Source organism: Oryzias latipes, chromosome 5 (assembly GCF_002234675.1).
Source record: "Oryzias latipes chromosome 5, ASM223467v1".
Lineage (NCBI taxonomy): Eukaryota > Metazoa > Chordata > Actinopteri > Beloniformes > Adrianichthyidae > Oryzias > Oryzias latipes.
Window position 1 is genome coordinate 20,542,883 of NC_019863.2, and position 24,393 is coordinate 20,567,275.

Below are 24,393 nucleotides of genomic sequence, written 5' to 3' on the forward strand. Positions count from 1 at the left end.
AGACAAATTGAAGACTTTCAGTAAAGATTTTCAAACATGTTCATGTTCATAAATGTTCATCACAAGAAGACAGACCTCCCTTTGAGCATCACTTCCTTCTCTTCATCTGCAATCCTGTTCAGCTCTTCTTTCACCACCCTTTTCGCTGAATGAGGAATCTTTGCTCGTGAACATTCAGGTGATCATCAAGGATAAATAGTTTGAAAATGAAGTTTAAAATGAAAACACACAACAGAGATGGTCTAAAAATGAAGCATTTTAAAATCTTCTGTTGCTTCATGAAAAAATGAGACAGACGGAAGGAAAAAAACAGAACAAACACCTAAAACAGATTAGCTGCTCTGCTGATGAGTTTGGTTAAGGGCTTGATTTGTAATTTGCATGTGCAGCTGTTGATATGAGGCAGTGTTTGCTGCCTCCACTGCTGAACGAAAGCGTCCTTATCAGAGAAATGGTGTTTGAATTTCTCAGAGTGAACAGCACAGACGTGCACATACGAGCATTAATTCTCCTGCAGGTCGTCTGCACTCAAAGATAATTCCCAAACTTGTGTTTCTTTTCTCTGTCGTTTATTTTTCTGACAGGTACATCAAGCTCTCCTGTATTACTACAAGCAGGATGTATTAATTTTAGGGAACAATGAGTGTTTCATTTGAAATGTATGGAATTCCAGGGCGTACGGCCCCGCCGCTTTTCTGAAAGAGGTGAGGGGAAGATTGGTGGGCAGCTGGGATCAAGGTGGCAATCATTTATTTTCTGACATCCTCTTTTCCGCAGCTTTCTCCTCCAGCCAAGGTGACGCTGTAGTGACAAATGGCTTCCACTGCCGTTACCAGCAACAAAGGAAATACAGCTGACCGGCCTGCTCAATAAGTCATAAAGACAAGATGGTGGAGCAGCGCAGGTGCAGCACTGTGATGGACTGCCCGCGCCCCGGGACTCATCTGTGTTTGTGGAAAAGAAGGAAGAGGAATTAGAAGAGGAAGGAAGTGAAACCGGAGGAAGAACAGAGAGGCTTCATCAGCAAACCAGTAAAATGCAGGGGAGTGTGTGACTAAAGCTGATGCTGGTCAAACATTTCTAAACTCAGATTAGGGGGGAAAAAACCTGTTGTTTTCGGCAATAAATTTGTTTTATCTTGAACTTTTAGATTAATAACACCAGAAAAAAGGTTCAAATTCTCCTCATTTATAGGCCTTTCTGGTATTTTTTTCTTTAATGTTAGAGCAACCCAGTCTCATCCCAAAACGTGCAATAGCTACGTGGGATGGCCAGTAAACACTGATCTCAGAAAACCTAAGATATGCTCTACTAAACTACTACTAAACTAATCATTTACTATTCACTTTTCAAAAACAGGTGCCCCATAAAAAAGTCAAAAATTCTATTTGTTTTACCTAAAATTTTTATTTTAAGACACAAATCATCCTGATTGTTGTAGTAACGTTTTTTTTGAATATATGATGACTTCAGACTGAAACAGAGAAATTTCAGTCTGATTTCAGCCATAAGGCAGAGTGGTGGAGTGTTGATGAGGTGAGTTTGATCTCCATTCTCCAGACCTGGGTGTATATCTGCACAATGATCTGCAATCTGACATAATTAGTTCAGATTTGACTTGAATTCGTGTTGGACACTGACAGCAAACAGGAAAAGGTTATTCTAAATTGTTGGTTTCAAAAAACAAATAATGTATCCCTCCTTAGAACTGAAAATGAGGTAAACGCGCATCACAAGCTAGGAGCGCAAAAACTCTGCAGTGCAGTCTTTGATGTGTAATAATAAATATTATGTATTTATTATATTTTCAAGTTATTTACATTTTAATAATTTTGTTCATTTAATCCAATTTGAATATGTTCTGCTGTGTTGACAGATGAATTTTATGTTTATTAAACAGACAATAATGTATGTCTATCTAAAGGGTCTAGACTTAAGGAGAACTAAATCTCAAACATCAAAGAATTTAATTCTGCAGGACTTCTTCTACCAAGAACTTTTAAATAATGACAAGCCTTTATTTAAAAATAAATGTTCTTTGTTGCTCTGTTGTAATCTGTGCTGCACCACTTCAAATGTTTTCACACAGCTCCAGAGAAAACTGAGGTGAACTCCCGAGCTGCCGGCTCTGCTTAAAAAGGCTTTTATCTTTTTGAATTTTTATTTAAATGGGCGGGACAAACATAAATCCTAATGTTGCTTACCAAGGAGAAGGACTTGCAACACAGGTTTATTAAATCTAAAGTTGAGACTAAATTGACTTCAGCTGTGATTTAAATCAACGACTGAGTCGTTCTTTAGATCTTTGGATCCAACGTCCAGAGCTGTGGTGTGTGCGAGCGGCGATAGAAACATGTTCAGCTCCACAGGAGCTCCTACCTCTTCTGTTTGTCACTTTACATAACGTGTGTGCGCCCTCAGACCTGGCATGGAGCAGTCTGCTGGAGGCTGATGGATCTGCACGGATGGACCTTAAACAAGAGCAGAGGAAGATGAGTGAGGTCGGTGTGAAACGTGATTAAAGTGCAGCCTTACCCTCTACTTTTGATTTAAAGGAGGATGGTGCAAACAACTCATCTCACCTTCTCCCATACTTACACACACACACACACACACACACACACACACACACACACACACACACACACACACACACACACACACACACACACACACACACACACACACACACACACACACACAAACACAGTTCATTATGGAAGAAAAAGCCTGTCTGTGAAGAAGAGGAGGATAAAGGGAAACAGCCTTGGCGGCAATCAGAGCGAGTGTGAGGGTAGATTTTATTCGGTGCTTCATCTTCACCCACCAAGCTGGAAGAAAACACTAGCAGAGATTGAACTCTTCTAGCAGAGATTCTCAGAAGAAAGCACTTTCAGCATTGTGTTAGCTTTTGTCAAATGTAAAAGTTTTGACTTCAGTTTAGTTGGAAAAAAAACCCCCAGCAGATCTCATACTTTTCTTTTTTTATGTGTGCTTTTTTGATCTACCCCCCAAACCTGTTTAGGTTGTGCAAGGTTGCTGGAGCCTATCCAAGTTGATCAACTGTTCCACAATTGGGACAAAAACTACACCGCTCCTCTTGATTTAGAAAAAGGTTCTGGAAAAAAAGTCCTGTCCTCTGCCCCGCTAGACTGTCCTGGGAAAGCTGCTAAGTGTGAATCCCCCTAAAGTTGAAAGAACCATTTTCTTGAACAGTGGGGTCACCACCTTGTCATGTGAGTCCAGAGACATTGCCCCCAACATGCAAAAGCATGTTGTAAATCTTGTGCTATCCTAGGCACTTTAACATTGGGAGTTGGGTCATCTAGACCCACTAGACAGTGCGCTGAACCTTTTTTCTTCAATGATTTGTGATCTTCACTGGTGTCCGTGGATTACAGGAAATCTTTCCACCTTTATCCACCTTTGTCATGGTAGGGAGAACACGTCAATGCAAGGCTGGTGTCATCTAAGATAGCACAAGGGTTAAAATGAATCAGAGTTCATTTCCCCCGATAATCCAGAACAACATTTCAGTCTGAACGCACTCAAGCGGACCCTGGTCTGGGACGGGGTACCGCTCTCAGACCCATCTTTTGAGGTGACATAAACAGAGCAGGAATGAAGGAACCGATGAGCCGTGAACAAATGTAAAGCAACAACTGCTGTGTTATCAAACAGAAAAAAAAAGAGTCCAACCTTTTATTTGTTAGGGCGTTGACTTTAACCAAGCTGAAAATGCTTCTTACATGCTTTTCTGTCTCTTGTTACGTGTTTTCCTAACAATCTATATGTCATGAGTACTCAGCAGCGTACCTTCACCCATTGTCTCCTCAGCACTGCAGTTGCTACCATCCTCTGAGTAAAAGCACACACGGCACGTCTCCTTGCCAGTAACCGCCTTGCAACATGTCTCCACCGTAACAAAGTAAGAAGTAAAGTGTTCCAGACGTTCAAAACCGATAACCGAAATATAAAGTTTTAATACGTTAACCTTTGTGCTATCCTGTGACCCCACCCTTACATTGACGTGTTATTCCTAAAATGACAAAGGTGGATAAAGGTGAAGAGGATTTCATGTAATCCATGGACACCAGTGAAGATAACAAATCATTGAAGAAAAAAGGTTCAGCGCACTGTCTAGTGGGTCTAGATGACCCAACTCCCAGTTATAAAGTGCCTAGGCTAGCACAAGGGTTAATTGTCCAGATAAGAATTGTAAAGTGCAGCTCGTCCTTCTCTTGTTGTTTTTCCCCACCCTCATAGTTCCTGGCCAATGACTGCAGAGATGCTCAGTAACAGGGTTTTGTTCACAAGCTTTGGTCTGTAACAGAACGGGCCGCTTGATGACAGTCTGAATACAGACCAAACTAAAGGTTCGGGACTCGATCAGAAACAAAGGAAGCCAACTCACTCCAGAAAAAAAATATTTTTCCAGTATGAATACACCCTTAAAAACAGCCTCACCACATCCTAATCGATGAGGTAGCAAGGGTGCAACTGCCCATGCTCCATACTGCCTGGACTGCAGAGACTTATAACATATGTTAATCCTTTTGTACGGTGCCCTAAAGCTGCACTCTTGTCATTAGTGTTGTTCAAGTGATAAGTGCTTGTGCCTGACAGTTGGAGACATTTGGAAATTTGACAAAGTGAATTGTTTTTTAAGGAGCAGGCTGGATGGATCAAAAAATAGACAGCAGATTGGTGGATGACAATTTCTTGAGAGCTTGGAGTCAGGAGGAGAGCTAGGCCGGCAGGCAGGAGGGCAGGAGGGCAGGAGGGCAGGAGGGCAGGAGGGCAGGAGGGCAGAAAGGCAGGTAGGCAGGAAGGCAGAAACAACAGTTTGGCACAGAGTGGCTGGGAAAACTGGGTTTTATGCAGTTGTCCAGATGAGGGAAGTGGCTCCAGCTGAGAAAGGGGTGGAGCAAGAGAAACCCACAGGAACAGAGGCAGGGACTTCAAGAGATTTGTGTGGGCATTCTATGTGCACCTATGTATCTCATACACACCCTGTGCGTTCAGCACTTGCATGCAGTTAGTAAGGAGCTAGTATGCACACCCGCATAGATTTCGGGGAAGGTTAAAAAAAGTGAAAAATCTGCATGATACGCCCACTTCTCATCTAATTCACCACGTGTTGTTCAAGTGTTTGCCACAACCTGTCACCCACAGCATCGCTGTAGAAAAACATGCGCATGATTATTTTTGTTTTGTATCTTAGAGTTTTGTACAAGCCACCTGTGTGCCCTGTACAGATTTGCCCATTTTTCACCCGAAGACAGCCCGCATCCAGCCTTAAGGGCTGTTGTGACTGAGGCATTTCAGACACAAAACTCTATGTTGCATGAACACTTGTTTTATCTCTCTGACAAATTGTCAACACCATAAAGGCCCGTTCACACCGGGACGAATTTCGCCGGCGAAGTTTAACGCCTCGTGACTAAACAAAGGGCACCAATGAGAGTGTGCACACCGACGCGAAAAAACGCCACGCGTCAAAGCGTCCAAAAAAAAAAACGCCTCGGGTTCGTTTTTTTTTTTCGACGCGTCGCGTCGAAATCTATTCGACCAATGAGAATGGCGCTTTTGCACACGTGTCTGGAGCTTCTGAAGTTACAGTAAAACACAACTTGGGGGCGCTCAAACACAAAACTGCCTTGCTGAACACACATACCAGCGAAGAAGATGGACGCCGAGTAGCGTCTACACAGCAGCGAAGAAATAATGAGGGACATTCTAAAATATCCCCGAACCAAGCACCAGTTGGAGCAACTGGTGCTTGAAATATTCATGTTTTCTTTGTATGATTCTGACAAGCGCGTAAATACTTGCTCTCTTCTTCTGAGGGAAAAGCGACTTTAAGAAGCGTAAAGTTGCGCAGCGCCACCTTGTGTACAGGAGTATTTCTGTTTACATTAAGCGCCATCTAATGTCAGGGAATGAAATTGCATGTTCGCTCGGCTCATCGTCAGTGAAAATCGTCTGGGTGAGAACACAAAAAACGTGGCGAATAACGCCTGGCGAATATTCGTCCCGGTGTGTACGGGCCTTAACACGGGTTAATTATCTCTTCAAAACTCAGAATGAGTATCCCGATCCATGTTTGACTTTATAATTTACAGAAGAAAAACACAAGTTAGTTAATTTTTTTTAGCTTTTAGTTTTATTCTATCCCCCCCCCCATCATAAATTACAGTGTTGCAGTGTTTCTAAAAGATTCAGATGATCCACGAACACAGAAGATGAACACACACATTGGTAAAACAAATGGAAGATTCTCCAAGTCAAACAGTGAATGCTCATTTTTGGGGTTAAAAAACCCACCACAAGCACAGGAAAAGTCCAACAGTGATGAGATAAACAAATTCTACAAAACCATTAAAATACAGAACAGAAAAATACAGAGACATACAAAAACCCTAATTTCAGTTATTAAGAAACTATAGTTGTGTAAGTAAACTCATATAAACACAAAAAAAAAAAAAAATAACAGATGTTGAACGATTTTGACAAATGTAGCATTATGCTACGTACACACCAGGCATGTGATGCCAGTGCAAGACTATGGACTATCGGGCACAAACCAGAATGATTAATTTCTCCTCCATGATCATGATCAATTTAAAAAAAACACAGATAAAAACATCCATACGTCACTACCAAATCCGAGTCCCTGATATGTCAAAGTTCAACAGGTGGAACTTTTAGCCTGCATTCAAAGGTTGTGTGTTTTGCACTTAGAGCCTAAAACTGTTATAAAAATGTATATAGTGATGTGTAATTGTGACATTTTTGAAAGGAGATGCCCGAATGGCGCACACCAGCGTCTTCATAGACTCTATATTAGAAGTAGTGTCTAGAACACACATTTCTGCGCCTGGTGTGAACGTAGCATTGCAAAATGAAGACAGTGTTTTTTTTTCTTTCGTACAAATAAAACAATTGTTGGTCATATTTGCTTGATTTCCTTATGACGTTATATTTAACCTGCTGCTCACACTCGTTAAAGGCAGGTTGTCCAGATGTTTGCTCAAGTCTACTACTAGTTCTTCTGGAAGCTGATGATCTTCCAGCAGGAGGCAGAACTGCAATCTGTCCTCTGCAGCTTTGTAGGTGTTCAGGAATGAGACATCGTCGGCTCTCAGTGCGTTCTCTGTTTCCTCCACGATATCTTTAAGAGTTTCTATGTCATTGTTTAGATCTGTCATTTTAGCGTTTAGTACTTGTCTCTTAAGGTCCTCCTCCTCTCTCAGAGCTGCTAGGCCAGCCTCCTCTTCATCATTTAGAAGTTGGTGTAGCTCTTTAAAATGCCTCTTGATCTTTTCCTCTCCTTCACTCAGAGATAATTGATTACCTATTAATACGCATTCAATTGTCTCTATTAAATCATTATCCTTATTCACATTATCTCTCAAGCTGTCCAGGCTCTTTTGCAGCTTCTCTCTGTGTTCCTGTGCAGCTTCATCAATGGGAATAAAGCTGTGGCCCACATGATTTCTTGAGTCTCTGCAGATGATGCACACTGGCTGCTTATGATCCAAACAGAAGAGCTCAAGTTTCTTGGAGTGTGGATTGCAAACGACCTCTGAAGCGCGCTGGTCCTGGTCTTGCAGAAAGGACTCACACAGGTTCTTCAGAGCCAGATTAGAAGGTGGATTATTGTTCTGTGAGATTGTTTTACACAGTGGACACTCATTTGGTTTCTGTGTCCACCAGGTGGTCAGGCAGAGTCGGCAGAAGCTGTGGCTGCAGGACAGAAGAACAGGGTCTTTGAAGACGTCGTAGCAGACCGAACAGCAGTAATCCTTTGAACTGGAGGCCATTTTCTTCTCTGAGTGAAACTGAAAGAGCAGTCGGAGCACAGAGCAGCAGATGAATGGTGAATAACCTGTTCTTTAAAGAGACGTGAAGAGAATTTAAAACTTGAAAATAATATTTGATCGCATAACTTCATTTTGTTCTAAAATTCTACTCAGAAACCCCAAAAAACTGAACTGAAAGAATAGCTGGACCTAATCTGAGCGGTTTAGAGTTGAGCTTTTTGTCATAAATCACCTATTAAGCTCTTATTCGAACTTAGTATTATAACTGATGAACTCTGCAGTTTAGTCAATCTTAATATTTTATTAATCAAAAGTGCGGCTTGGTTGGGAAAAAACATGAGATGAAAGGAAAATTCCACTCTTCTATTGATCAAACAGCAGAAGCGTGACTCACGTGTGGCAGAGCTGTTTGAAGGACTGCTCTGGGATGAAGACTGAAGTCTGCGTTTGGATCAGAAAAAAGGTCTCCAGAATGAAGAGGTTTGGTGCAAAATTACCTTTTCATCTGTGAGTTTCTGTAGAAATAAGGAAGAAGGAAGTTTAGTCAGGTAAGCCTCATAAGGGGTGGAGCCTGATCAAATATTTCTGTTAACCTCTGAACTGTTCAACCTTAAAATAGTTTTGCAAATGACATGAACGCTACTGATACACAGCAAGAAACCTATAGTTGTTATGTAAAAGAGGTCCGGTTTCAGGTTTGAGTTACATAAATGTATTTTATGAAGTCACCTTTGGTTTGAAGAGGTTTTCACCTAATCTGTGTTAAAGCACATTTGTTGTCTGCTCAGATTGTGCATGACCTGCAATACTATAACATTCTGGATATTGCGTTTCCCCTACCCGTACTCGAGGTGGCCACATATCCAAAGAAAGGCTTGGAATTCCTCTTAATTCGAAAAAAAAATCCCTTTTCATTCTCTTCTGCCCTTTTGCTAGATTTTGTTGTTTTTGACATTTTTTAGAGCAGTCAACAGTCTGTGACAGAAAAGAACGTACCAATACATTCTATCAAGACACTACACTGTTAAAACGTAAAAGGAGTCCTTCATACAAAAACAGGCCCGTAGAAATAAGTTAAAGATTCTCATCCCATTGGCCGATTTTCATAAAGAAATGCAGCCAGTGGGGTAAGAAAAATAGTCTTACCAAAAATTCTTTAGTTACAAAATAAGTTTTAGTCACCAGGGGTGAATTCTGACTCGAAAAGTCTGCCTGCACAGACCAAGTCTGCTTAATTTGGTCCAGATCGGGTCCTGAACTTTGCATTTGGTCTGTATTCTGACTGTCTTCAATCAACTTTCCCTAAGAAAGTCTGAAGTTTGAAGACTGAAGATGACTGAAGTTCTCTTTAGTCATTGGCCAGAATTACACAGGCAGGCCAAAGCAATGAGAGGAAGAGAAATGGAAGTCCTGCAATTTGCAATCCTTGTTGGGATTATTCACTTATCCAAACTTTATATTTCGCTGACCAGTTTTGGAAAATCTGTACTAATGTCAGGTACAACACTTTTTATTTGCTACTTTGGTCCGGCAGAGGCGTGCTGCTAGGCGGTTACTAAGGAGATGATAGCTAGGAAGGTATGCTCATAATTGTTTATCACTTATAGATTGTTGGGAAAACAATCCATGTCATCTTGTAACCTGCATCTCGTTAAAAATTGTTTTAATGAGCCTGCATTCTTCCGACTATATTTGAATGAGTTGCTGTTGCATCGTTGCTTTGCGTTTGTCCGTGGCTCTCTTTTTACATCCCGTAAACACTGATTACGGTGGCCGCTTTGGTCCAGTTGTTCTGCTCTGAGCACGGAGCCTATTCAGACGGAGGAAACTCGGAGCGAACAGAAACACAGTCCAATTGGAAACAAACCAAGACCACCTTGAAAGCTGGGTAAGAGAGCGGTTCCTGTTCCTGGACCAGGGTCCGCTGCATTCAGACTGAAAATTTGCAGTGGATTATCGAGGGGAAACAAATTCTGCTTTACTTCAACCCTTGTGCTATCCTAGGCACTAGACCATTGGGAGTTGGGTCATCTAGACCCCACCACACAGTGCGCTGAACCATTTTTTCTTCAATGATTTGTGAACCTCACTGGTGTCCATGAAATCTTTCTACCTTTATCCACCTTTGTCATGGTAAGGAGAACACGTCAATGTAAGGGTGGGGTCATCTAAGATAGCACAAGGGTTACATGAACCATATATGTCAAGTCTGAATACACCCTTAGACAAGATTCCTCAAAGTTTATTTTTCTATTGAAAAATGTTCTTCATAAGATTATATTTATTGCAAGACAGAGAGTAAGATAGAGCTCCTACCAACACATTTTAACATGCAACAAACAAAGACAAAGTTATGATACAAATATAGTTCAGTGCATATTAGCAGTTTGTAAAATGAATACTAAATGCTGTCCGGTGGTTTTGTGAAGTTTACAGGTTTTCTTAGTTATACAATTTTATTGCCACAGGGAGGAAAGACCTTCTGTGGTGCTCAGTTCTATTTAATGGGGCTCTTAGTCTTGCTGTCCATGTGCTCCTGTATTGGTCCAGGTAGAGGGGATGGATGGAGTTATCCAGGATGGTTAGCAGTTTTTTAAGCATTCTTTTCTAAGGTCAGTGATGGCCTTGGAGATCAGTTTATGCTGGGGTGGCAGACTGTGGGTTGCACAGTGCATCACAGCAAACAAGATGGCACTGACTCATAAAACATTTTTTTATAATGGTTCAGTTTTTGCAAGGCAAACCTATCAGACCTACTGTTATAAGCTCACAAATTGAAGATAACCATGTGGGCTGATCAACTCAGTACCAACCAATATATTTTCATCCATATAGTCTTGTGAGTTGAGCTTAATGATCCTTTCCTAAATGCTTGCTAGTCTTTTGGGCCACAAAATGAAATTTTGATTTATTGATTTAAAGTTTAACAGCTTTGTCTTGTCTTTATCAGGGTTGCAATAAGTCTACAGATATACCAAAGTCTATATTCAAAAAAACCCTGCTGGAAAAGCTCTGCTTACTGCTTGCTTCAAAATCTTACAGAAATTTGTCGGTCGGGGTTGAACTGCAGAAAACTCATAAAAGGTGATTAATCTGATCCCAGAGGAGAAAACATGTCAGTGCAGATTTACAGGATTAGCTGGAATCACAATGTAACACTATGCATGCTTGCAAAAACAAAGCCTTTTCTGAGTTGGGATTGAACATCTGTGGTTCAACCATGTTTTTTTTTTTTAGATTGAGCCCAAATTTAGTCTGGACACATCTGGGATTTTATCCTGCGATTTAATCAGTGAAACTAAAGCTGTGTGTGTTGTTCTGCTTAGGTAAAAAAAAGATTTTTTTTTTTAAAAAAAGTAAAGAAACTGCAGATTTGGTTCCTTTCTAACTTTAGAAAATCCCCTCTAAGTCCTAGAAAAGCCTGAAAGTTTTTTTCATTCAACAAATGTTCAAGTTTCTTCAGTATGTCTTATCAGCTGGAAGTTTCTAAGCTGAGGTTGGAATAAAAACCCAGCTTGGGAGTTTTTCTGAAAAGCTGAGGAGTTTTTTAAGGCCCAACAAAAAAAGTAAAAAAAAAATTTCCACTCAGTTTTACTTCAACAAAGTTGTTTTTTCTGGAAAGCAGATTAACAGGGTTAAAAGCAAAAACATCTAAAATGTATTTACTTTTATGAGGACTAGCATAATAGGAACAGATAAACTCTGAAAGCTCACAGGTGCTCAGTGTCATTAGGAAAAAAAAAGACTAAACCCGGATTTAATCTGGAAGTGGTTCTGTGAGGACGTAGGAGCACTGCAGACCTGATGTCTGGGGACATATTACAGCGTTAATATAATTTACTGTAGCTCATAAAATCAAACATTGTGTCATGTTTTACAGATAATAATACAATTGGCTCAAAATGTGACAAAGATTTCCCTTCCTGGAGCAGAGGAACTCTGACAATAACTGTGTTGAAATCTTAAATCTTAGGAAAATGACTAATACAAATGTATTTTGGATAAAATATTTCTCTGTCTGGCAAAAATTATATTTGTTTGGGACTTATTTTTTTTGGTAAAACTGCATTGCAAACTGTTTGATTGTTGCAAAGATTTAAAGCATTGCTTTTAGACATTTAAGTTATTTGAACAGGTTTTAAATTGGTTTAACTTCTCTTTGCTCTTTGCCCTTTCCAAACGTTTGTCAGAATCAGTACAGTCAAGACTTTTTTGTTTCAAGGAGATTATTATATTAAAATGAATCAAAATCCTTCTACTCCATACTCCATGCATTGACAGTAGAAAAACATGATTTAAGACAAAAAAAACAACCCCAATTAACTCACCTTAAGAACCAGGTATGCGCTCTATGCCCTCTTCATCCATTTCCGCGAGCGCCGAGTTTGTCGCCCCACCCTCCCCCCCGGCTTCCCCCTGTGAGCCCCATTAGGGGTAGTTTTATATCCAAAGTTTTCTATGGAGATCTAGTTTTATTGCATCTGAACGGAGCCTTATGCCAAACTAAAAGAAATATGGAAAATAAATCATTCTATACTGCATGAGTTGTCTGACTGAAATGTTTTTTAGTCATTTTAAAGTTCAACAAATGTTGATCAGTTAGACTGGCGGTCATTCTCCTTGTTTTGGAAGTAAATGTGGATAATGTTGTTTCCGTGCATGTGTGGATTTTCTCCAGGGACTTTGGCTTCCTCCTTTGGCTTTTAGTGATTTTTTTTCTTAGAATTCGTGTTGTTTTCATATTATTAGCATATTTCTTTTTTTAAGTGTATTTGTTTGTTTTAATTAACTCTTGTGCTATCTTAGAAGACCCCACCCTTACATTGACGTGTTATTCCTACCCTGGCAAAGGTGGATAAAGGTGGAAAGATTTCATGTAATCCATGGACACCAGTGAAGATCACAAATCATTGAAGAAAAATGGTTCAGCGCACTGTCTAGTGGGTCTAGATGACCCAACTCCCAATGTTAAAGTGCCTAGGACAGCACAAGGGTTAAGTTCCTATTTTTGTTGTTTTCCATTTATTTCACATTGGCTCTGGTTCTTGTAATCTTTTGCTCTCCAGAAGAGTTTTCTTCCTCAGCACAGCTGCTGCTTTAGCGTGATTCTTTAGGAAAGATAGTATATCTAAAATAGCATATTCTTCTGCATTTCTTTGGAAACCTGCTATTTTTATTTGTTAATCTGGACATATTTTGTGACACATTCTGCATCAAATCAGTATTTTTTCTGATTTTGCCGACTAGGTACAGTATTTCAGACAATTGAGTTTTCGTCTACTAATTTTACAACTTCCTTAAGAAGGAACAACAACTCTTTCCCTCTGCTTCTTCAATCTATTGTGTCATTTGTTTGAAGTAGATCTATGAGGTTAATCAGTGTCACAAAAAAGCCACGATGGACACCAAAACATACTTTAGCAAAACAACCTATGATTCCCCTTTGGTTTCAGTCATGGCCTTCCTGATCCAACCCTCAACCTTTAGCCGGACTTGGGACAAGTGCATCAAAACAGTGAAGAGTGCCCCCGTGTGGTTGTAATAACTTACGGCACCTGGTAGTCCCAGAAAGTGTTTCATTGGAGTACTAATTAAAAATAAAAAATGATGGCGATGGTGCTAAAACAGAAAAAAAAGCACATCATTTCCTGAGAGTTTACATACAGACCTGTCTAATACAAATGCATTTTATTTATGTACAGATAATAGCAGATAATCACCTTACATTAAACACACTTTTCACCCTTTTGCTATCCTAGGTACTTTGACATTGGGAGTTGGGTCATCTAGACCCACCTGACAGTGCGCAGAACCTTTTTTCTTCAATGATTTGTGATCTTCACTGGTGTCCATGGATTACATGAAATCCTCTCCACCTTTTTCCACCTTTTTCATGGTAAGAATAACACGTCAATGTGAGGGTGGGGTCATAGAATAGCACAAGGGTTAAGGTGTTAATTTACTTCCTTGATAGCAATAATGAGAAAGCAATGGGTCGCAGTGGGGAGGAAAGTCCCTGCATAAAGGAAGGAGAAGAGGAATAAACCTTCAGAGGAACTTCAGTGGCCATGTCTGAATTCCTTTCCTACTCCTCACTACTGAAAAACTATGTAGTGCAGGATCATCTAGTGCCCTAGATTTCAACAGCAATTCAGACATCATTCTCACTATTATATATATATATATTTTTTTTTTTAATGTCAAACATGACATCACAGATTTCCTGAAGTAAAACCTAATAAATACAAACATTTTATGAATAGTATTTATGAATCCACTGTTTCCTAAAGATTACATTTGGGAAAATACATAAAAAAATAAATTAAAAAAAATTTTTTTCGAATGAAAAATTCTTATAACGCAATGCATTGTGGTACATATTTGCCAATCCAGTGACCAGTAATGAACACAGGTTTTTTTTTTTACAGACACTCATGGGAGATTTGCAGGGCACTGGATTTTTTGGACTTTCTGCTGGGAAACTGAGTGGAAAAAGCAGTTGGTGATGTTAACTTTAACCCACATGGAAACTTTCTCATTAAATACAACAAACCTGCGTGTCCCAACTCAGTCTTCTCTGGATTTTCCATTTGGTACCTTCTCTTCCTCAATAGTGTGTGTGTGTGTGTGTGTGTGTGTGTGATGGGGGCGGGGACTTGTATGCTAAAAAATTGCAGTTAGAGATGATGGTTATCAGACTTTATTGAAAAAAATATATTTTTTTGGATCAGTAGATCAAACTCTTGGAGCTTTTCTTGCCTGATTGTAAATTCTTCCACAAACGCAGACACGTTAAACTCTACCTCTTAAGTGCCCTCCCATTCAAAGTCATATCGTTTTCTCATTACTTGAGTTTCCTCTTATCAGTCACAATGACTTTTTATCAAGACATTTCCTTGTTTTGTTATCAGATATTTCCTCTAAGCAAGTGACGTGTCCATCTGCCCTGGTAGGTGGTGGAGGTGTCTTTAGAGCCATGGTGTAATAATAGCTATCTTTACTTTTGTTTTAACGCTGAGCTCATAGTTCCTCAGAAGAAAAGCAGCCACAGTCATCTGTTGACTGCAGAACCGGTTTTTAAAAAACTGATACATTTCTTGGAACTGAAGCCTCTGTTGAATAAACTGGGGACACTGCGGCTATTCTAGCAGGTGTGGTGGAGCTCCGCCTCCCTGCTCACTCACCTGAAATTAGCAAGAATTATTCCTGCTCACTCCTATATTAACACAGCTGTATTTTGACTTAGAACACACGAGCAGAAACCTACGAGCCTGGAGCTGCTTCAGACCTGACGGTGAGTTTTACGCGAAGAAGCTGTCTGATGATGTGAAGGAATTCAGTCATGTCTGATTAAATTGTGTCTGCTGTGTTTTCAGCTTTACTCAGACTAGATGGCTTCCAGATTTGAGGAAGATTTGTGCTGTCCTGTGTGTCGGGACATCTTCAAAGACCCCGTTCTTCTGTCCTGCAGCCACAGCTTCTGCAGGGACTGCATGAGGACCTGGTGGACACAGAAACCAAACCTCATGTGTCCACTCTGCAAAACGATCTCTCAGAATGATAATCCACCTTCTAACCTGGCTCTGAAGAACCTGTGTGAGTCCTTCCTGCAAGACCAGGACCAGCGAGCTTCAGAGGCTCTCTGCAGTCTGCTCTCTGAGAAACTCAAGCTCTTTTGTTTGGATCATCAGCAGCCGTTGAGCATCATCTACAGAGACTCAGGAAAACACGTGGACCACAGCTTTATTCCTATTAATGAAGCTGCGCAGGAACACAGAGAGAACCTACAGAGAAGTCTAAAGCCTCTGAAGGAAAAACTGGAGCTCAAGAAGAAAATTAAAGAGAATTTTGATGAAACAGCAAAACACATAAAAGTCCAGTCCAAACGCACAGAGATGGAAATCAAGAAACAGTTCAAGAAACTTCACCAGTTTCTGGAGGAGGAAGAGGAGACCAGGCTGACAGCTCTGAGGGAGGAGGAAGAGCAGAAAAGTGGTAGGATGAAGGAGAAGATGAAGGCTCTGAACAAACAGATAGAAAGTCTGTCAGAAACTGTCAGAGTTGCAGAGGAGCAGCTGAAGGATGAAGATGTCTCATTCCTGAACAACTACAAGGGTACAGTGGAGAGAGTGCAGCGATGCCCCCTGCTGGAGGATCCTCAGCTGCACTCTGGAGCTCTGATCGACCAGGCCAAACATCTAGGCAACCTGGCCTTCAGCATCTGGAGCAGCATGAAGAAAATCGTCTCTTACTGTCCTGTCATTCTGGATCCAAACACAGCTCATCCGGCTCTCATCCTGTCAGAAGACCTGACCAGCGTGAGAGACGGAGGGAAGCAGCTCCCCAACAACCCGGAGAGATTTGACTACTTCAGCTACGTCCTGAGTTCTGAGGGCTTCAGCTCAGGCGTTCACAGCTGGGACGTCCTTGTCAAAGAGGATTCTGACTGGGAACTGGGCGTTTTGGCAGAATCCGATTGCAGGAAGGGGAACGTCCAGTCTGGGCTGTGGATTCTGGGATCCTATGAGAATAAGTACTCTGCATGGTCACCAGCTGCTCTCCACTTCAACTTGGAGGTGCAAAAGAAGCTGCAGAGGATCAGGGTGACACTGGACTGGGACAGTGGGAAGGTGTCATTCTTTGACCCTAACACCAACACACACATTCACACCTTTACACACACCTTCACGGAAAAGTTGTTTCCATGTTTCAACGTCGACGGAAAACTGGAGGTGTTACCATGGAGCGTCTCAGCCTCTGTAAAACAGCCGGGAGTGTACTTGTAATTTCAAAAACAGCTCATTTGAACCCTTTCAATGTGATTCATTTTATTTATGCAGTCGGTTTTTTTTGCAGTGAAAGAAATTATAATTTATGTAATTTGGGAGTTTGTTGCAGCAGACAATTGAGCCAAAATAGAACACCATGAGACACATCTACTCTAGCACTTCTTCATCAGATGGAAACAGATGACAATGTGTTTACATTGCCTACATATGTATTTCTATTTCCTCTGATTTTATTTCTGCTGTAAGGAAACCAGTGAACCCTTTGATGTTTGCTGTCCTTCAGTTTCTTCAGTTAAGCGGTTAACACTGCTTTTGGACATTCTCTCTGAAAGACATTAAAGAATGAATGGAAAACATGTTGAAGTGATTTTTATTCAATGTTCTTACAGATATCTAGTTTTTATTAACTCTGCAGAATTTAATCAAATGCTCAGATTACCATGAGGCGATTACAACAAGAGTACCAAACATGTGTGCATAGGTAAAACACTATGTAAAAACGATTAAAAGTACAGGTGTGAAGAAGTAAATATATAGCCTAGGTAGAAAATATATAATTTTTCTGGCATTTGAAGCAAAGGCTTTAAAAAAAAAACTTGTTTTCTTTAACACTCTTTAACACATCTGCACTTGTAAAAAAAAACAGAACAAAAGTTTTACACACATTTTTGAAACCATGCTTTTAAATCTTTTTTTAACTTTTATTTTAACTTTTATTTTACCAGGAGAATCAGTTGAGAACAAATTCTCATTTACAATGATGAGCTAGTAAGACGTCGTGCCTCAGTTCTTTTTATTACGTTTCTTTTTTACAAACGTTTAATTTCTTGATTTCATAAGCTTTTGTGCACAATTTGGAAGAAAAAAAATGGCACAAAACATTTAAACATCCAGGATCATCACAAGTCATGCATTTGTGTGAAAAGTTGAAAAAAAGGCAAGAAATAATAAACTGATTTGTCAACAATGGAATTGAATTTAATCTGACAATTAACAGCAGAAATAATAGTCATAACCACTATTCCCTCAAATCAGATATGAACATTAAAGATTGCATGTTTTATACTACAATGAAGTCATGGTAAAGGAGAAATAGGATTTTAACATGTTGGTTTTGAAATGGTGCAAATATGGATCCCCTCAGTAAATGACATTGAGGACAATAGATTTCAAATAAATGAAGAGTTTGCAATAAAAACAGATGCAAAGTCTGTTTGCTAACTAAAACAAACTTTTTTTATTTATTCAAATCAATGTAATGTAGTTCACCTTACTGTTCACTGTGCTGTTAGGTGTTATGAAGCTACTCTCACTGGTAAAATCACAACAGACGGCAGCAGAGTGTTTAAAAACAACAGACAATAACCTCCTAAAATAAGAAAAAGATCATTGTCATAAAGAAAAATATAGCAGTTATGACACAAAGATTGTCTATTAGCAAGACGAATGCTTACTCTTTTAAAAATGCAGTTAAAGTAAAATTTGTAGATTTGTTGATGTAATTTTAAAAAAAAAATCTACTTTTAGACAATGAGAAGTGGAAAAAAAGACAACTGGCGCACTTAACATATCAAGTCCAAGTTAAGAACAAATTGGCAACAAAAATATGTAAAAGACAAGAAAGAACTCTTTTTAGCACAAAAAGACACACACATACAAAGACACATATAAAGACATGCACATACAAACAACTTGAATACAGCAGAAATTAAATAATCATTGCTGAATGTGCAGAAAAAGTGAGCTATCAAAGACTAACGGGAGGGTCTAGAAACTTCAAAGTGTCTTGTAGCTGTGGCTCTGAACAAAACCGCCGTTCTAACAGAAATTTGAGCTTTGAAATAAGATTTGTCAGTTTAGGTGACTCCATGGAAACTCTGACACCTATATTTAGACACTTCTCAAATGTAAGAGAAAAACAAGTTCCTGCAACTTCAGCCTGAACTGTCAAAATGATGGGTAGGTAAGACTGACAGCCTCGAAGCTGAGTCAGCAGCTCAACAGAGACCCAGTCATGTCCCAAGCCTTCCAGTCAATTGACTGAAAACACTACAACAAACAAGAGACCATCTGGAAAAACATTAATAAGTTAAGTGAGAACACATTTGGGGAGGAATATTTTAATAGAAAGAAAGCAGGCAGTCCTCAAAGTCGGAGAACTCACAACTTTTCCGTTTATTCAAAGAAAAAAAAAAGATTTTCATTTCCTTTAAATTAATATTGTGGTACTAAAATGTCATTTTAAGATAATACTGGTTCTTATTATTCTTTTATGAGAGCCAGAGGGAGGTTCAGTCGTTCGGACAGATGCAGATTAAACTGTTGTGAAGCAATTTCTGAAAAGGAACTGTCCCATTTTTAAAGATGGGAAAACATCGTGACTGCAACCCAGACTTTCTGACCTGAGGCTGTTCTTCAAAATAACTCTGAGGTTTTAGCAGCTGCTGTCCCGCTGAGAAAGACGGGTGAACCGTGAACTCCATCCTGTTCATGTTGAGATGATGGGAAAACCTTTCTGTTACTTTTTTGAGCCAAAAACTAGTTTAAACAACCAAAGTTGAATAGTTGTCTGATATTTAAAAACAATTTAGCACTTTGTTAATGAGACACAAGAATATCTTTCATGTTCAGACATTACATCTGTGCAATACAACCTTTTAAAAACCAATAGAAGATTTAGCTCTTATTACTTGCAGGCCTAATATTCTAAGATAATATAATTTTTTGTGCTTTATTATCTTTTGAGTTTTATCTTGTACAATTGGTCAAAATTTAAAAGCATTTTTATGTCTTATTTGTAATCTTCTCAGATTTTTACGATGTATATATATTTTTTTTAATATTTTAATAATTTTTGTCATTAAAGTAATTTTCAAGGACTTGGGTTAACTGAGGTTAATTTTAATTTTAATTTTCTGCCTTTATAAAAAGTGAATGGACTAAAACTAATGCTCACAATGGCACTTGGGAGAAGAAAAAAGATGAAGAAGTCATTTACTTTTTTTTAATGTAACTGTGATTTTCACTTTAGAGCCTTCAAACATGAACTGATGCTACTCTGTTACAGTAAAAAAGGTGAAAGTCTTACTTTTCGACCTCTGAATCTGAATAAAAATAGATTAATCAAATAAAAAAAGTAGAAAATGAAAATTTTATCAGTCACATTTATCAGTAAACTGGATCCGTTGGAACATCAGCACCTTCGCAGCTGAAGTCCTCCAAGCTCAGAAACATGGATGCATACCCACATTCATGCTTTCTACAACTTCTACAAAAGGAAATGATTGTAAAAAGCTTTAATCATTCTAAATCTTCCATAACTGTACATTAGTGACCGTAACCATGGTAACCCTATCATGTGGGTGAACGGCTGCCATTCCATTACATCATTTGGCAGTTTCGGTAATGAATGACTTGCGAGCAAACAGACATTATCTCCGCTGGAATAATATAATAACTGTTATTATTCATAAGCCGATGCCCTGCTGCAGCTAATATGATCGTTCCATCACGCTCTGAGGCACAAAGCAGCAAAGTGATTAATGGTATAATGATGAGTGTTACTTTCATAAATAAACATGTCGTTTTTCATGTAATGAAGGAATAACAGGTTAAATATTTTATCTTTAATGTTTTTTTTTTTTTTCCAGTAATTAAACTTGAATACATTTAATTTTAGAAGTTGGGGGAAAAATTTGAAAACTTCTTTTTTTACCCCTTGTGCTATCTTAGGCACTTTAACATTGGGAGTTGGGTCATCTAGACCCAATAAGCAGGATTCTCAAAGTTCAATTATCATCTTGTTAACTGCTAAAAATGTATTATTAATGCTAAGACCAAACAGCTTTGAAAATAAATGTTTCCATTTAATGCACTAAATTAGATACATGCAATCATTTGATGGATACTCTATTAGCCTGATCAAAAAAATCCAACACGTTCTCACCCCATTTTGTCATATATAATTGCATGGGTAGGGACCCTCTTCCACGTCACATATTGTCACTTTGGGTGAGCCCAACTCGTTTTTCATATCATGGGTTGGGATGAGAATGTGTTGGAAAACAACACAAACCTTTGTTTGCAGATTCAACCCTTAAACAGCAGATCTTTAGCTCTATTGCTTACACTACCACAATAGCACCCTTGCTCTGATATGCGACACTTTAGGTTTGTAATGTGTTGCATATCAGTGCAAAGTTTTTACGGAAAGCCGCTTTTCTTAGTGTCACGTTGATCACACACATGGTCAAGGAGGAAAGATGAGGAGCTACAAACACACCAGGCATGTGACACATTCATAAATGAAAGATTTGGTGTTACATAACTCTGGCTGGGCACAAACCACATTTATTAATTCCTCTTTCATAGTAAATTTTGAAACGGTTGTCACTTCCGTGGATTAAAAGGGATGCCATCCATACGTCACTACCAAATTTGAGTCCCTGATTGGTCAGAGTTTGACATGGTTCCGTGTGTTCCATGGCGCCGCTTACAGTCCCCGTAAACAGTCTTAAAAATGTGTGGCGACACGTGAATAGCAGAGTTTTGAACGCAGAAACCTGAAACACGCATGCACGCATTAACATAGCCTTTTATTGAAAGTGGCCCTCCTCTCTTCTACTGTGGCGTCAATCCCCTCAGGCTGGCCCTGCTTCCTCATCCGTTATCAGCTTCTATGTGTTGACTTTCATTTAATCTGGATCTAGATTCTTGTGCTTTGTATCTGCAAAATGTTCATGTCTTAGTCAGTCTTCGTTATTGTAGATGTGAATTCATCCTCTCAGATGCTCAGACCAGCAGCCAGGATGATACTTCAGCTCGGATCACTCTTACTAAAGAAGGAGTTTGTTTGGCTCGCAGTTCCTGAAGAGCATCTGTGTGGGACTGAGGTCATCTGGATGCTTATCTGACAGTCTGTTTGTGAAGGACTTTGTGTTCGGGCGAAGGAGGCTTGATTTAGCGGCGGGTTTGTCGTGTCTTCAATCGTTTTTCACTTTTTCTTGCAGTGATGACTACAACTGAAGTGACCTCCTGTAAATGAATCTCTCTCTTCTTCATCATCCTTCTGCTTTAAAGTGAGTCTCAAGGTTTTTTTTTTTCTCTTCTCCTGAGTTTCATCATCTTTGTGTCAGACTCAGCCTTCTGGTGAAAATGGGAAAAAGGAAAAATCTGATGGAGGTCTTTTATTACCAGCAGGAGATAGGCTCTGTTTGTGAAAGAAATGGAAAGTGTCGGGAAGAGGCCCGACCCGGTAAACTCATTTATGTTCTGTATTGTTGTCTTAAAAGAGCAGAATTGTGTGTCAGCAGCTTTTGTTAGTGGAGTCCTGGGGGTGAGTACACAACGCAGAGTTTTCCTCAAGTTTTTTCAGATATTTCTGCTGCTGCTGCTGCCGCTGATCTTAGCTGGTAGACTTGAGGCCATTACTCAAAGCCTGCTTATTCACCGACTGGCTGGTAGTTCAGTTTTCATTTCACAAAGATTAGTGGTACCTGAAAGGCAAAAAAAGCCACAGTTGTTCCATTCTCACCACCGTACAAAGACTATCTTTGATTGGAATCTTTTTTTAATAATCAGATGTTTTCCATTATGTTGTTGCAAAGAGAAGAGACACAGACATTTGATAGCATTTAGCCTGAAAAAAATGCCTCAGAAGAGAGGTTCTAGACAAGAGTAAATGCTGATCATACATGTGTATTTGCAAAGAGCTCTTTAAGGGTGGAGCAAATAAGACATGCTTAGGCCTTTTTTTAAATCAAAAACTTTGTCACAATGACTTTTATTTTCCTAAAATATAAACTCAAATGTAAACAGATTGTCTGTAAAATCTTATGTAAACTGAGAAAGGCCGATGCAAAAACCTCTAAAAGACCCTCTCAGATGAAAATCCTTTTTTTTGCATGTTTAACATCTTCTAGTTACATTTTTTCTGATGATGGAGGACATCATAAAGAAAATTGCATTTCTGAGGAATTTTTCATTTAAATCATTGTGAATCTCGAGTAGACGAAAAAAATGCAGTATGAGAAAAGCGTATTTATGACGTAGAAGCAGGCCACGAGCTCCCTGCTCCGCTCCATTCGATTGCATCTACTTGTGTACGACTAGACCCATGTACATCTTTGTTTTCCTGGTCTCAGCGAATATCTGGCAAACTATACAGCTGGATAGCTTTAAAATTGCAAGCCGTTTTTGTTGCACCGGTGGTGTGCTCTGTCTGAATGACTGCCTCAAATCTTTGTTAACTGAATTCTTATTGCAAAAATGCTAGGAAGGAATTCGTTTAGAAACTTTTTATCAAGAGTTGATGCTCAACATGGATGTCATTTTCAACGTTAAATGTATATTTATGCTAACATAAATTAATTGTAATATCTCATTTAATATTTCCATGACTCAATCAGCAAACTCAATTCAGTTATCTGAACATGTTGTTTATTTGTAAAGTTATGAACATCCTTTAGCAAATTTTGGTTATTGATCTTTTGTTATTTTATCTTTTTTTTATCTTACTGTCCTCTTTTTCTAACATGCTTTTCTGCTCTCTGTCACAACATGTTTTTTGGGTCACTTTTTACCTGACTGTTGTTGACTGGAACATCATACGCCAGCAAACCCGTTGACCTCTTTCTAACCCCTAACACAGTTACTCATTTATCCATTGCCTTCAGCAGCCTCCCAGCTAACAGTGTTGTGGACCCACTCTAATTAATTATACAAAGAACTTGTTCTTGTGTACACTTTCATTTTCTGGGTTGTGTAAGGTAAAGGCTTCTCTATTGCATGGATGGAAATTAACAGAAGTCTTGCTTTTGAAAAGATGTGGCTCTTCAAAGAGACTGAAACAGTTTTATTGGTGTTAGACATGAGTCAAAAGAACCCAAAAGTTTCTTTTTAAATCTTTAAATTTAATTCTTTAAAATATAATTTAAAGGATCTTACAGAAAACGTAACCAGTTTTTAAGTCTTTCAATAGAAGAAAGATGAGTGATATAACACGTTAGATTTCTGTTTTACCCTCCAAGTCATGGCTTGGGTCTGACTGAGACTATCAGTGTAGTTTTATTCCAATTTGTCATCGTCCTTTCACCAAGCAGCATTCACTAACCCTTCTTTGTCCCTCGTGTTTCTCCATTTCCTCCTCCTGACTAATTAAGCTTATTTTCTTCAGCTGCTAACCCATGTCTACTGGCTTTAGTGTCTCCCCTTAAGGGTCAGTTTATGCACATTTACAGCATTTTGTGAGTCCACTGAGCCAACCAAGTCTTCCATTCCTGACAACTCTGAAGTCCACCCTCTGCAATGCTTGTTCAAGCGGCCATTTTGGATAAAAAGTCTATGTAAACACACATTTATGCGCAATCGGGCTTCCTGGTTCAAATCTTGCGTTCACACTTAGCTACGTGCATTTTTAAGACAGTTTTTAGGCACTGCCTTTGTACGCACATTGAAAGTTAATCCAGGTCAAACTTTGACCGATCTAGGACTTGGATTTATGTAATCTTATTTTACCTTTTTTTTATTCAAGCCTCTAAAGTTATGGAAATGTTAAACAATAAATCCAGCTGTCTTAGCTTGGTTGCCACATCACAACCTCGCCATGAGTCTTTGCAGCTGCGTTCCACCAAATATTAAAGATCTTTGAAAATAGTTTTATATCTTTTCATGTTAGCTGTGATTTGCAGTTGCTTTTGTTGGAGACGTTTTTCTGAGGAAGACTGTTATTACTCAATTGCAATTCAGCCCTCATGTAACACTGACACACATGAAGACAC

At 39.2% G+C, this 24,393-nt stretch overlaps 2 protein-coding genes across 2 annotated transcripts; one reads left to right on the forward strand and one right to left on the reverse strand.

Moving 5' to 3' along the window:
- Positions 1 to 6,088: 6,088 nt before the first annotated feature.
- On the reverse strand, positions 6,089 to 8,316 carry LOC105354112 (tripartite motif-containing protein 35-like). Its single transcript, XM_011475240.3, has 2 exons — positions 8,221 to 8,316; positions 6,089 to 7,844 (listed from the first exon to the last, which is right to left on the reverse strand). The coding sequence occupies exon 2, from the start codon at positions 7,824 to 7,826 to the stop codon at positions 6,972 to 6,974; it is 855 nt and encodes a 284-aa protein (XP_011473542.1). The 5' UTR covers positions 7,827 to 7,844; positions 8,221 to 8,316; the 3' UTR covers positions 6,089 to 6,971.
- Positions 8,317 to 14,660: 6,344 nt separating this feature from the next.
- On the forward strand, positions 14,661 to 16,971 carry LOC101163808 (nuclear factor 7, brain-like). The gene is made up of 2 exons (XM_004069017.4): positions 14,661 to 15,120; positions 15,203 to 16,971. The coding sequence occupies exon 2, from the start codon at positions 15,218 to 15,220 to the stop codon at positions 16,610 to 16,612; it is 1,395 nt and encodes a 464-aa protein (XP_004069065.1). The 5' UTR covers positions 14,661 to 15,120; positions 15,203 to 15,217; the 3' UTR covers positions 16,613 to 16,971.
- The last annotated feature ends 7,422 nt before the right edge of the window (positions 16,972 to 24,393 follow it).

Excerpts from the sequence above, each read along its gene's own strand:
- LOC105354112 (XM_011475240.3), bottom strand. The coding sequence starts at position 7,826 with ATGGCCTCCAGTTCAAAGGATTACTGCTGTTCGGTCTGCTACGACGTC.
- LOC101163808 (XM_004069017.4), top strand. The coding sequence starts at position 15,218 with ATGGCTTCCAGATTTGAGGAAGATTTGTGCTGTCCTGTGTGTCGGGAC.